The sequence below is a fragment of the Micropterus dolomieu genome, linkage group LG23, assembly GCF_021292245.1.
Source record: "Micropterus dolomieu isolate WLL.071019.BEF.003 ecotype Adirondacks linkage group LG23, ASM2129224v1, whole genome shotgun sequence".
Taxonomy (NCBI): Eukaryota; Metazoa; Chordata; class Actinopteri; order Centrarchiformes; family Centrarchidae; genus Micropterus; species Micropterus dolomieu.
This window is the reverse complement of record NC_060172.1, coordinates 5,221,603-5,234,670: the sequence shown is the minus strand read 5'-3', so window position 1 is coordinate 5,234,670 and position 13,068 is coordinate 5,221,603. Positions and strand designations below refer to the sequence as shown.

The 13,068-nt window shown below is 48.5% G+C and overlaps 1 protein-coding gene across 8 annotated transcripts in view; it reads left to right on the top strand.

The window, feature by feature from the left end:
* The window catches only part of nup98 (nucleoporin 98 and 96 precursor), a 34,519-nt gene that overhangs the window by 12,875 nt on the left and 8,576 nt on the right, over positions 1-13,068 (top strand). For 4 of the 8 annotated variants that reach the window (XM_046039001.1, XM_046039000.1, XM_046038999.1 and 1 more), the window contains exons 12-30: positions 445-585; positions 2,434-2,567; positions 2,779-2,966; positions 3,080-3,196; positions 3,291-3,477; positions 3,835-3,934; positions 4,909-5,022; positions 5,210-5,348; positions 5,494-5,671; positions 6,097-6,258; positions 8,208-8,447; positions 8,541-8,673; positions 8,824-9,083; positions 10,079-10,263; positions 10,387-10,649; positions 10,736-11,011; positions 11,316-11,473; positions 12,230-12,370; positions 12,485-12,633. In XM_046039001.1, the coding sequence (XP_045894957.1) occupies positions 445-585; positions 2,434-2,567; positions 2,779-2,966; positions 3,080-3,196; positions 3,291-3,477; positions 3,835-3,934; positions 4,909-5,022; positions 5,210-5,348; positions 5,494-5,671; positions 6,097-6,258; positions 8,208-8,447; positions 8,541-8,673; positions 8,824-9,083; positions 10,079-10,263; positions 10,387-10,649; positions 10,736-11,011; positions 11,316-11,473; positions 12,230-12,370; positions 12,485-12,633 (3,265 nt within the window). The remainder of the gene's footprint in view (positions 1-444; positions 586-2,433; positions 2,568-2,778; positions 2,967-3,079; positions 3,197-3,290; positions 3,478-3,834; positions 3,935-4,908; positions 5,023-5,209; positions 5,349-5,493; positions 5,672-6,096; positions 6,259-8,207; positions 8,448-8,540; positions 8,674-8,823; positions 9,084-10,078; positions 10,264-10,386; positions 10,650-10,735; positions 11,012-11,315; positions 11,474-12,229; positions 12,371-12,484; positions 12,634-13,068) is intronic. The other 4 variants (XM_046039002.1, XM_046038998.1, XM_046039003.1 and 1 more) reach the window with 2 other exon arrangements.

Here is a 13,068-nt window from a genome sequence, read left to right as displayed (position 1 = left end):
ATTAATTGATTTGAAACATAGAGAAATGTCTTCACTGTGACCCAGAGGCCGAAGTGATGCCTCCACTGTTTGTTTTGTCTAACAGTACAAAGCTCAAAATTATTACATATAAATCAAAATAATTAAAAGGAAAAGCAGCAAACTTTCATTCATGAACCATGAAGTTTTTACATGAAAAATGTTTTAAACCAACAAAGCTGATAAATTTCACTGCCTAATAAAAGTAAAGAAAGTAAAGTAACTGAAGCTGTCTGATAAATTTATTGAAGTAAAAAGTACAACATCTCCCTCAGAAGGAGAAAATACTGAAGTACAAATACCTCATTAGTACTTGAGTAAATGTGCTTAGTTACTGCCCACCGCTGAGTCAATTGAGCAGTCACCTCAAAAACGAGCTGCTGAGAGACCTCACAAATATATTAATGTGACGCTCTGTGTGTTCAGCAGTGGGCACAGGACAGCCGTCTCTGTTTGGGAATAACCAGAACAAACTGGGCACACTGGGAGCGATGGGAACGTTCGGCGCGACTGGATTCAACAGCGGGACCAGCAGCCTGGGCTTCGGGGTTCCGCAGCAGCCAGTCGGTGAGCAGCCGGCAGTTTATCACGTGTCCTTTGTATCAGTCTTGACTAAAAACATGTTTTTACTCTGTTTAAAGCAGTTTAGACCTCCTGTGAAATGGGACAGTAATTAAACTACACATAGCCTGTCCTGTATGGAAGTAGCTGACGAGTGAGCCAGATAATCTTTGTAAGACACACGTGCTCAGCAGCGATCGTGCGGTCTGTTAACGGATGTAGACACATCGCCATGTGAGTGCCGAGCACTAACTGTTGGCACCGAAACATCTTTGCTCTAAAGTTACTGAAACGTGAAAGCCGCCAGTTTAACCTGCCTTTTTCTTAACTCCCCGCCAAACCAGTGTGTTTAATTTGCGATGAGATTGTGGCGGATCTTAGAATATTATATTAGGCGGTACCACATTGAAAACCACACAACTTTCCAGGCTAACTTTGCAGAGGGATCACAGCGGAGGGACGCTACAGTGAAGAGTTTGCGTCTTGCAGTCTGAGCTGCGTGACGCCGGTGCCGTCTCGCGTGGGGCGAGAGAGCTACGGCAGCGTCTCTTTGTTTCCTGGATCTTGGCAAAGAAGGAAAAAGCCGCTCGCAGACTCTGAAACGGTGAAAGACCGCATGCTTGCTATTGTGGATGAGGTGCTAAATGACGACAAAATTAAAACTGGCGTCATCCGCTTTTATAAATCTCCCCGTCTGACCCTTCAGCTACTCGCAGGGTTGAAATCCCAGCTACGGATGTTTTCAGGACTCGAGTCCACAGACGGCTGATACTGCACAGTTGTGCGTATTTGTTTGCTTACTGGCTTTAGGAAACGCAGCCGGCGTCTGACAGATGGGGAAATTCCTACTCGAACTTGTTGACATGCAGTCATGCATAACCTCAGGACAGGAGCTTCGCACTAAAGGGAGTGAAGTCAACGCCGCACACCAGTTCCCTGATGTTAAGAAGTTGGGGATCTTTGTGCTCCGTATGTGTGGATCAGCAGCCACGTGTGAATCCAGCTTTTCACGCATGAGCTCCATAAAAAGCGACTGCTGTTGCTCCCTGACTGACAGCTTCTTCCACTGAGACAGTCCTGTCAGCGGCGTTACTCTTTCTTACAAATCTACTTAAGGTGGGATGTTAAAACAGAGAAAGCTGCCGAATCACACGTGTTCTGGGGATTTAAAATGAAGGCATTTCTTATGGTTATCCAAAGAAGGTTAAAGTCGAGGGCAACTGGACTTGGTTGAAGAAGCTAGAAGACGTTTCCTCCCTCGTTGGAGGCAGGGAAACTCAGCTATTTAAGCTCAGTGGGGTCGTTTGCCAGGATCGTGGATACCGCTGGTTCGTTAGTGTTCCTGCTTGTTGTAACGACAGTCGTCACGGTCGTTGGAGCCACCCGTGGCCAAGTCTGAACGACCGTCGTTGGCATCCTCACCTGAGGCCGAGAGGAAATGCTTGGCCGCATTGTAAGTGGTGGCGTAGACCCCCTCCTCTGTTCAACAGCGGCTTCTCAACCCGGGTGTAGATGGCTTCCTGTCTAAAATGTGCACCTGGTGGTCCTCAAACGAGTGTCCTCTGTCCTTCAGATGTAAATAAACTGCAGACTCTTGGCCTGAGGAGTTGGCCCTTCTGTGTTGAGCCATGCGTTTGTGTCGTGGTTGTTTAGGTCTGCGTTGGATCACATACGCTAGATTCTTAGCGTGTTCTTGGGTTTGATATTGATTTAAATTTTGTAATATTTTCTGATGACAGAATGTTAATTCAAAATCGTAACACACAGAATTCAGAAAAATGAAAACAGAATCTTGCAAAAGTTAATCAGATTTCATTCGGCCCTGACTAAGTGTAGGTGTGTTTTCTCCTCCAGCGCTCACAGATCCGAGTGCGGCGGCCGCTCAGCAGGCCATGATGCAGCAGCAGCTTAGCGGTCTGGCGTACTCGCCGTACGGAGACTCGCCGCTGTTCAGAAACCAGCTGCTGGACCCCAAGAAGAAAGAGGAGGTGAGTGACGCTGCCCGCTGTTTTTTGTTTTTCACCTCGTTTTAGTTGTAAGCCGTCCTCAGTAATGTTTCTAGACTTCAATTGTGTTACACAAAGCAACAGAAAGCTGAATAAAGAAAAGCGCCACTGAGGCTTCTTAAGATTTAAAGGTTAAAAATAAAGCTCTGAAACGGTTTGTGTATCCAATCACAACTTCTCTGTGTGCTGACAGCGTCTGAAACCAACCAATCCGACGGCCCAGAAGGCTCTGACCACTCCCACACACTACAAGCTGACCCCTCGACCTGCCACCAGAGTCCGCCCCAAAGCGCTGACATCATCAGGGGCCTCCAAGTCGCAGCTCTTTGACGGCCTGGATGACGACGAGCCCTCTCTCACCAACGGAGCCTTCATCCCCAGGTGGTCATCTGATCGCCCGTGCGACAGGATCTGTCTGAGCGCGCGGCCGCGAAGTCTCCTTCTATGTTGTTAACTGTTGGCGTGTTTGGTTTTTTGTTGTTTTTTTTTCACAGAAAGAGCATCAAGAAACTTGTGCTGAAGAACCTGAACAGCAGTCAGTACAGCAGTCCAATCAGCAAAGAGACGGACGACCTCGCCTCGCCTTCAGAGTATCCACAGAACGGACACAGGTCTGAACACGCTCTGCTCTCTCATGGTGGATTAGTTGTCTGACGATTCTGGTTTTAATCGGTCCCCCCTTCTGCCCTGTTGTCCTGTGTGCAGTCACGTGGAGGAGGAGGACTCGAGGGAGGTGCCGGGCCCCAGCGGCCAGGCAGACGACGACCCAGAGGTCACCCAGTTCTACGTCAACCCCATCGCCAAGCCGATCCCGCAGGGGCGCACCCAGACCAGCCTGCAGGACACCATCAGCGACCTCAACATGCACAAGCCGGCCCGGAACGGACTGGAGGTCAGGAGTCTGATCTGGATTTGTTCTTGTGTTACGGTGTCGGGTCTGAAAAAGCTCGTAGCTGGAGGCCGTCTGATAAACAGAGGCAGCATTCACACACCGCACAGGGAGACGACAGCGCTGACATTTATGTTCATATTCTGTTCAGAGTCGAGAAACTCAAACATTGTTTTTGATACAAACACAGAGAACACGTTGGGTTTTCACACAGCAGATGGTTGTTTTGACGTCCTCGTAAACAAACAGTTTTTCAGCCAAATGAGTTCGTAGTAGTCAGCTGAATGAATGTTTACGTTACTGTCAGATTACGTATTTAATGTTGCAGTGTTTTACTTCTCTACTTTGTTTCATCCTCAGCTGAGCAGCGAGGACATGTCGGGGTCTGTGGGGGAGGAGTCTCTGCAGGAGGAGAGAGAGGAGGAGCAGCAGGAGTCCCAGCAGTCTCCTCACCCAGCAGGTCAGAGACGAACGCTTTCACACCGCGTTCAACCAAAACTGTTAACCTTCAAAGGACAGCTACATGACGGTGAAGGCAAAGGGAAAAGATGAGCGCTACGTTTCAGTCTGGCTGTAAATGTACAGTGCAGGTCACAGCGTGTCCGTTTTATTAAAGTCTGACTGTGTTCCAACTGCTGGATAAGCTTTTCGGCTGCTAGTTCAAGCTTGTCGTCATTCATCCGCGAGTACATTTATGAACCAAATGCCGTGTCTGGAGGCCCACGGTGCTCAATACAAGATTACAAGAAACAAACATGTAACTTCACTAGACGAGACGAAAAAGGAACAGATATATATTAAGGTGGAGTGAGCGTGGTTTGGCTGGAGCGTTTTAAAGTGTGTAGTTCAACCCCCATGTGACTCACAGCAGCATCAGAAATAAAAACGGCGGCAGCAGCAGAGGTCGGTAATAATGCTGTTAACATTAAATATCTGCATTTTATTACTACCTGCTTGTTGGGATTGTTACAAATACTTTGCTTTAATAGTACCAAGTATTCACACAGTGAGTTAAATCCATCTTTACCCTGTTGGTTTTCCAGTCGCACCGTAGCCTTATAAATTGTAATGAGGTGCCAAGAAATTCCCATCCCTGAGGTGAAGCGTCGAGAGATCGCTGTACGAATCATTTTAAAACAAAGTTGTTGACACTGATCTTGAGACACAGTTCAGACACTTTTAGCTCAGACTTAAATAAACTTTCTTTGTCCCCGAGAGGAAATGTGCACGTTGCAGCAGCAGTAAAAGAAAATGCTAAAACACAAGTACTGACATCAAAGGAAAAATGGGGGAGATAAGTGGACAGAAACGTTGTTGTAGTGGGAAAAAGACGTGTTAAGATTTCCTTCACTGGAACTTGAACTTTGAGAGGTCAGAGGTGACTGGTTGTCCTTGACGAGCTGCACAATATCACACCGTGTTTCCTGTTTGCAGGCATCGTTCTGAACCGTGTGGGTTATTACACCATCCCTTCCATGGAGGATCTGGCAGAGATGGTGGATGAAAACGGAGAGTGCGTGGTGGAGAACTTCACTGTCGGCAGGAAAGGTAACGCCCGCTCGCCACCGCAAATCTAACCTGCCTGATATTTACGCTCTTTGAAACTGACGATTCTTTCTGAGCAGCGTTTTACTCGCACACATAAACACACGTCAGCTCGTTAACAGTAAAGATGAGATCAACTTGAGTTTCTCCGCCGCCAGCCTGATCGCTCTGCTCTGATTGGCCCTCACAGGCTACGGCTCCATCTTCTTCCCCGGCGAGGTGAACGTGACGGGACTGAACTTGGACGAGATCGTCCACTTCAGACGCAAAGAGGTCATCGTGTACCCGGACGACAAAAACAAGCCGCCAGAGGGGGAGGGGCTTAACAGGTGAGCGACAGGAGACCAAGTGACGCCAGGAACTCTGAAATGTTTTGTAATAGCTGACCAGTCGTGGGACGGTCTCGGGGAGAAACGGTTGCTTCAACGTGCCCCGTCAGAAATCATCTTTTATTTTTTTTCTGTGTGGTCGCAGGCGAGCCGAGGTGACTCTGGACGGCGTTTGGCCGAACGACAAGACGACCTGCACTCAGATCAGGAGCCCCGAGCGCCTGACTGAGATGAACTACGAGGGGCGGCTGGAGAAAGCCTCGCGCAAACAGGGAGCCCGTTTCCTGGAGTACAGACCTGAGACCGGATCCTGGGTGTTCGAGGTCAGTTACCGCTGCTCGCACAGAGATCTGGTTATAAGTCGGCGTCACCTGAAGTTGTGTTTTTACTTTGAGCGGCGTGACCGACGAAGGTGAGAACGCTGAGGGGCGGTGAGTTGTTTCAGTCGTTGGAGCTGGACCAAAACTCACCGTCGTCAGTCGTCGTCGGTTTCAGTTCACGTCGCAGGGAAAGTCCGCTTTAAAAAAGTGCCTTTTTAATTGTCTTTGTCTGTCAACCTCTGAACACGCCGCCACATGCAGAGACTGCTGGTTGATTCTGTGTTCGACTTTCCAACACGGAAGTGAGAGCTTCCCGTTTGTGAGCTGCAGTGTCGGAAAGTCGAACCTGGAAGACAAAGATCAGGGCAGATAGAAGCCAGGTGCTCAGGTGTAACAGGCTCCTCCCCCCTCCCCTCTCTCTTTCTCAGGTGGCCCATTTCTCCAAATATGGCCTCCAGGACTCTGACGAGGAGGACGACGTCCCGCCCAAAACCGACCCCAAGAAGCTGAAGACGACGATGCCGCTTCCTCCCTCCAGGCTGCAGCAGACGCTCCCTCCCTCCCAGCAGCAGGTGGCGCCACAGGCTCAGGTAGAGCAGCCTGCGCCCATCAACACCCATCATCATCCTCCTCTTCCTCACTGACACACCAGAGGCCATTAAAGGAGCGTTTCACTCAAACTCCTGCTTGAATCCTGCTGTTTGGTGGCAGCAGCTCGTGTTTTATTGGAGTTTCAGTGATTCTTCTGCAGTGACGTCACTTTCTGTCATGTTAGCGTTTTCATGCAGCGTCCTGAGGAGAGCTCCACCTTTCAGAGTGAATGCAGTCCATTTGTGGTTTGGAGCTTCTTCTTTTTTTTTTTTTTTTTTAAACCGAATAATCAGTTCTGTATCGATAAATGTAATGTTTTCACAGAGAGCTGAGATTAGAAGCTGTTCAGTTTGTGAATCAGGGTCAGGGTGGCGTCAGCAAACAGACGAGTGAACGCTGGTTAGAGCTGTAAATGAGCAGGACGTCCTCGCAGGGAACGAGCAGAGGTCATATTTTAAGATGCATTCAGGAAAGTGTGTGTAAACTGAGACGGTAGAGAGACAGAGGACACAGATTTAGTCGGTGTGACGTTGATGTTTGAAGCCGGAAACCTTTCATCAGTGAAAGGAAGAAATCCAAAACTTCAACAAGCAGCTGCAACACAGATCTCTGCAGGAGAATCTGCCGAAACTCTGTTCTTGAAAAGGTTTAAAACTGCGGTGAACAATCATTTTGCTGCAGATCCTGCGATGAATTGCAGATTATTTTAACTACTTTCTTCTATAAAATACTGGAACATATCCATCAGTTACCCAGAACTAAAGTAAATGAAAACCCAAAGAGAATCAGTCAACAGAGAGAAGCAGCAAGTCCTCGCACGGAGCTGGCAGGAAGCACGAAATGTCTTTTGCTTAAATGACTTGAACTAATCAGCTTTGGTGTCTGCAGTTGAAACAGAACCGAACACGTCGGTCACTTCAATCGTGTGTAGGACAAACTTTAAGCTATTATCCCCATCGTGACCTCGTGCCGGCTGTTTAATCGGCTGCAGAGCTGATTAACTTGTTTTTTATTACGACAGGGTGGATCTTGAACATCTAACAGGGTAGTTTTCGTGCTCTGCGTCTCTGCTGAGCGAACAGGGGAGAGAGTTTATACGTTTGATGTGTTCTTTAATCAGAAAATGTTCAGCTCTGACTCTGCTGCTTTGACTTGAGTGGAGGTTTCACAACTTACGCACACACACACACACACACACACACACACACTTCTGTAAGTGTTGGAAAATGTTTGTAACTTAATGAGTAATGGGGGGGGGGGGGGGGGGGGGGGGGAAATGTATTTTCACTCTTCAGGAAACGTTTTCTGGTCAGACGTCCATATTTTTAAGGTTTAAGAATATCTGTGCTGGTGTTATTGTATTATAAACAACAACTATAGAGTTTCTGCCATGTTAATCCATCAAGTAAAAGATTTTTTAGACTCTTTAAGATGTGTGACACAAGATTGTACTAATCTTCATATTATGCATTTAATGAAAGAAACGAATAAAGTTCTAAAGCTGACGTTTTAATCTTTGTTCTGTAAAGTTTGTGTGAAGAACAGCGTCTCTTCTGTAATAAATGAGATTAAAAGGCTGAGCTGGTCGCAGGGTTCCAGCGATTAAATCAAAAGTTTTAAATTGTCTTGTGTGTCTGGAGGAAAGTCGGCTGTGGAACACGAAAGGAGGAGTTTTAATCAAAATGATAATCTGGATCAGGATGTGCGTCCAAATAGACGACAATCCATCGGCCAGAGGCCAGTCGATCAGCTGTCAGACTTCTGCAGGAGTTTAAGGGAATGTTAACTATAAAATTTTATAAATATGAAACCTCAGATTGTTTCTTAAACTCGCTACGACGTGGAAAGAGTTTAACAAACAAAGACGACCTGAACTCACAGATGATCAGCCGCCTGCTCCTCCACCCGTTTGTTCACACTCTTATCTTGTGTGTGTGTGTGTGTTCAGTCCACTGTTGTCATGGAGCTCCCGGGCGGCGTGGCGGAGCTGGACAGCGACATGGCCGACATCACCCAGAGCTTCCCGACAGAGAGCATGCTGGGAGGAGAGGAGGACGGCGACCTGCTGGGGGGCCTGATGGACACGGCCGGCGGGAAGCTCGGAGGTTTGATCTCCGCAGAGCACGACGGCGTCTCGGCGTCCAGCCACATGGCGTCCACTCTGGGCATCAACCCTCACACCCTGCAGGTACCTGCCTCGTCCACCAAACGGGAAGCGCATCACTTTCATGAGGCCGCCGCCAGAATAAAAGCGTCAAATCTTGTCCTGTTGTGTCGGCAGATCATGAAGGCGTCTCTGTTTGCTGAGGACGAGGAGGAGAGCGACATGTTCCAGGACCCGGGAGCGACGAAGGGGCCCGCTAACGTCTCGTCCCCTCGCATCGTGGTGCCGGGAGCTCAGAGCCGACACTCCGGTAGGGGAAACGGACCTCAGCTCTTATTTATGCAGGAAGGTTCCTCAGGGACCCTCAGTGGTGACGCTCCAGGCAGATCAGTCTGGATTAAAGGTCTTATTTTGGAAATCGTGACACTGAGTGTCTCTCTCTCTCTCTCTCTCTCTGCAGTGGGGGGCCTCCTTCAGGCTCGCTTTACCTCCGGCTTCCTCGCTCAGCTGTCAGATTCTCCCCGCCCTCCTCATCATCCTCCTCCTCTGTCCCGGGCGTCTCCAGCAGCCGTCGAACCCTCTCGGCCCTTACACTGGGCGGGGCCGGGCCCCTCGTCCTTCCTGCTGCCGCACCAAACTCCAGAGCCTTCCGTCAGGACGGTCGGCGTCCGACGGCTGGGCGGCCCCGTCCCCCTCAAAGAGTCGGTCACTCAGGGGAAGGTTGGTACTCTGTTTGATATTCACCCGTCAGCGCAGCATCGCAGAGAGTTCCAGTTCACGTTCCGTTGATTCATTCACTTTGTCACACAGATCGCTTTGATAGCAGAAAAATAAAGAATTTATAGCGGCTGGTCACTTCCTCTCAAGTGACTGCCTCCAAAATAAAAGCGTGAGAACTTTTTGTGCAGCAATGCTTTATGACAAGCTTATTGAGAGCTTTTACTTTGAAGATTTCTGAAGAACATTCAAAAGAGACTGACCTGCTGGACACACCCTGAATCTCCTCAGGGAAATGAAAACTGTAGGTTTATGAATGCGGATCAAACGCCGAAACGCCCAGACACTGTGCAAAATGATCTTACGACCTTCCAAACGGCGGTTTGAGTTTCTTTAAGTGACGTGTTCCAGCTTTCTGTTCAGCAGATGAGAAGTAGCTTCACTCGGAGCGGTTCCTCTGGAAGAATCGCCACCTTTACTTTGTAGTTTGTGAAACTTTTCTGATCACTCACATCTTCATGGAGCGCAGCTGCTTCTCTGCAGTCCGGGTCCGGACTGTGTGTTCAGATAAGCATAGCGAGAGTCGAGTCTGCACGACTGCATTTCACACGACTTTTAATCAAGAACGGACAGATTCTTACATGTACATTTTTTTTCTCCAATCGAAGTCACAACTTTCTCATTGAACAAGAGAAAGTTGTATTTAAGAGGGAATGAAAGAGGCATTAAAGCCGCTCGTGTTAAGACTACACTTCATTTAAGTTTACTTAAATTTAGAGTTTATTATTAGAGTAGTTATTAATTATTCTCCCTCCAGTTTGATGTGAACTATTGTTTGATTGGCCGGCCAGTTGTTGATTAAAAACATGTTGATACAACTTGACGTTATGACACCAGGTAGTCGTTATGATGTTAGAAGTTTTCTCTAACTGGACCTCTTTGAGTTGAATATCGCTGCTCTGAAGTCATCATTTGTCTTTGGTGTCGTCGTTTTTCAGGGGAGTCTGTTGATGGACGCCGGCCTGTTTGCGGGTCGTTCGTTTCGGGTGGGGTGGGGTCCCGGCTGGACGCTGGCGCACTGCGGCCACCGGCTGAGCTCGCCGTCGGCCAAACGGCTGGACCACCAAGAACTGATCACCAAAACAGACTTCAGCTTCCTGCCAAAACCTGCCAGGAGCAAACCGTAAGACACGCAGCTGAAGCTGCACGTTAAAGTTCAGTTTATCCCTCGCAGACTGAAAACTGTTGATGTTCCCGACTGATCGGACGTCATATGATCGAAATGCGGTTCTACGTTCTCCCGCAGGCTGATAGAAAGCCCCTATAAGGTGGTGTTGGAGCAGCTGGTGGGTCCGGAGCCTCCAGCAGTGAAGGCCAGTGAGGAGGAGGAGGATGAGGAGAGCCAGGCAGTGCTGCAGCGCCCCCTGGAGATCTGTCTGAAGCACAGCACAGTCGACACCACAGACGCCTCCGCCTGCCCTCTGGTCCGCCCGCAGACCGGCGTGGCGGCGCTGCACGAGTACGCCGAGTGGATCACGGAGCTGAACCGCAAGCAGGGAGACGCGGACCGTAAGTGATGCAGACGAGCGGGGTTGAAACGATGATGTGTAAAGTTATTGATAAAATTAGATTTAACCCTCTCTGTCCTCCCGCAGCCCTCCTGGCTTCCTGGGCCGAGGTCTGGACCCTGTGTGAGGCCTTGTGGGGCCGTCTGGGCCCCGCGGACGAAGAGCCAGACGTCGAGGCGCGCGGCGAGTATGAGCAGCAGCTGGAGAGGAGGCGGACCTTCTCGGCCTGGCTGGCCCGCGGAGCCACCGGCAGGGTGGAGGAGGAGGCGGCGCTGGCGGGGAAGGGTCGCCACACGGAGGCCGTCTTCAGCTACCTGACGGGCAACCGCATCAGTGAGGCGTGTCGCCTCGCGCAGAAGGAAGGTGAGGAGACTTTCATGTTAACCCGGGTGTCACCGCTGCAGAACCAAAGAAAATCATGTGAAACCGGACTGTGGAGAGTCCAGATGCAGCGTTTTCTTGAAAAATTAGTCTGTTTAAACGATAACTTACATACATGTTGTAAAAAAAGCGTCACGCTGAGTCAGAGCATCTCTGAGTTCGGCCCATAAAGCACGAGCTGGACCCGCCGCAGAGCGCTGGATCGTCTGAACTGAATCTGTTCCCGTATGGACTGAAGAATCGACTACAGATGTGTCCCTGCTGACGCTCAGCTGTTTGTCCCCAGGAGACCACCGGCTGTCCCTGCTGCTGTCTCAGGCCACGGGCTCTCAGTACTGCCGGGACCTGCTGGCCCTTCAGCTGGCCGACTGGAGCCGCATGCAGACCGACAGCTACCTGCCTGAGGAACGACTGCGCATCTTCACGCTGCTCGCCGGGAAACCGGTACGAGACTTGAATTTATTTCCTGTTTTGAGAAAGAGAAACGCCCAAACGTCAAATAATTGCTGCAGAATATGTCTCATGCTCGAACTGAGAACCAGTGGAAACTCAGACCGATAAATAATAGCACTAATTTTCAAATGACTATTATTTTGATTGTTTGATATTTTAGTAATTGTTGTTTTTAAATCTCACATTTGAGCCAGATTTGGTTTTTTTTAAAATAAATTTTATTTATTTTGTCCCCGCACGCGCGTGCGCACACTCACACACGTTTACGGTTTTATCTATTTATTTAAATTTTTTATTATTATTATAATAATACACACACGTTAGAGTCATTTACTTAGTTTATTTTAATTAATTTTTTAAAACACACACGCTTGTGTTATTTACTTTTATTTTTAATTTTTACGGAATTTTTATATTATATATTTTTTACTAATATTAAAATTTTTATTAACACAACTTTTGTTTTATTTCCTTATTTAATAAAATTTATTGTCCTTATGTAATTTAAATGTAGCTTTGGCGATATTGTTGCTATACATTGATGCCAATAAAGCTAATTTGAATTTAGAGAATGAAATCCAAACTAAAAAAACTTGTGCTGACATTTACCAGCTTCTCTCGAATCTGAAGTATTTCCTTTATGCAGAACATCTTCTGAATGTGGTCACGTACTTCTTGAAATAATGATTTCACGGACGACACAGACTCGTGCGGTTGTTTGACGCCGTTTCCTGTCCGTCCCTGCAGCTGTGGCAGTCGTCTGAGTCGGTGGTGAACGTGTGCTCTCAGTTGGACTGGAAGCGCTGCGTGGCCGTCCACCTCTGGTACATGCTGCCTCCGACCGCCTCCGTGGCCGACGCCCTCGCCAAATATGAAGCCGCCTTCCAGGTGAGCTGCTTTCATTGATCCCAGTTTCTTTTTTAGTCGTTTTCCTTCATCTTAATTTAGTCTTACATGCCGAGAGGCTGGATTCAGACTACGTGCGTCGTTTCTGTCCTGCAGGGCTCGTGTGAGGGGGGGAAGTACGCCTGCCCTCCCCTGCCTCCGTACCTGGAGGAGGAGCAGCCGGGAATGGATGATGAGGAGGAGGAGGAGTCAAAGCGGCCGCTGCACGACCTCTGCTTCCACCTGCTCAAGCTCTACAGCGACAGGTAAACCAGCCGCACCGCTCACCTGTCTGCAGCAGGAAGACGAGCGGAACCTGTGTTGTGTTTCAGCTGAATCGCTCGGCTCCACGACGCCATCCAGTGGCAAAACTTCAGCTTCACGGCACCAAGACAACAGAGTTACAGTGAATATCAGAACAGCAATATTGATCATAGATTATTGAGGGAATTAATCAGACGCTGTGACCTCAAACTGGCGAACCAGATCCCGCCTCCTTTCAGGATTTTAGTATTTCACTTTTATGAAGTGGTTACTTATGAGAGAGTCACTAAAAGAAGAGGAGGCCGAGATATATCCTCGTATGGGTCAAAGTAAACCAGATAAACCTAGTAAATGATTAGTCCATCAACAGATCACAGTTCTGATCATTTAATTGTTTCCATCTCTGGTTCCAGCTTCTGAGGTGTGACGATTTCTCA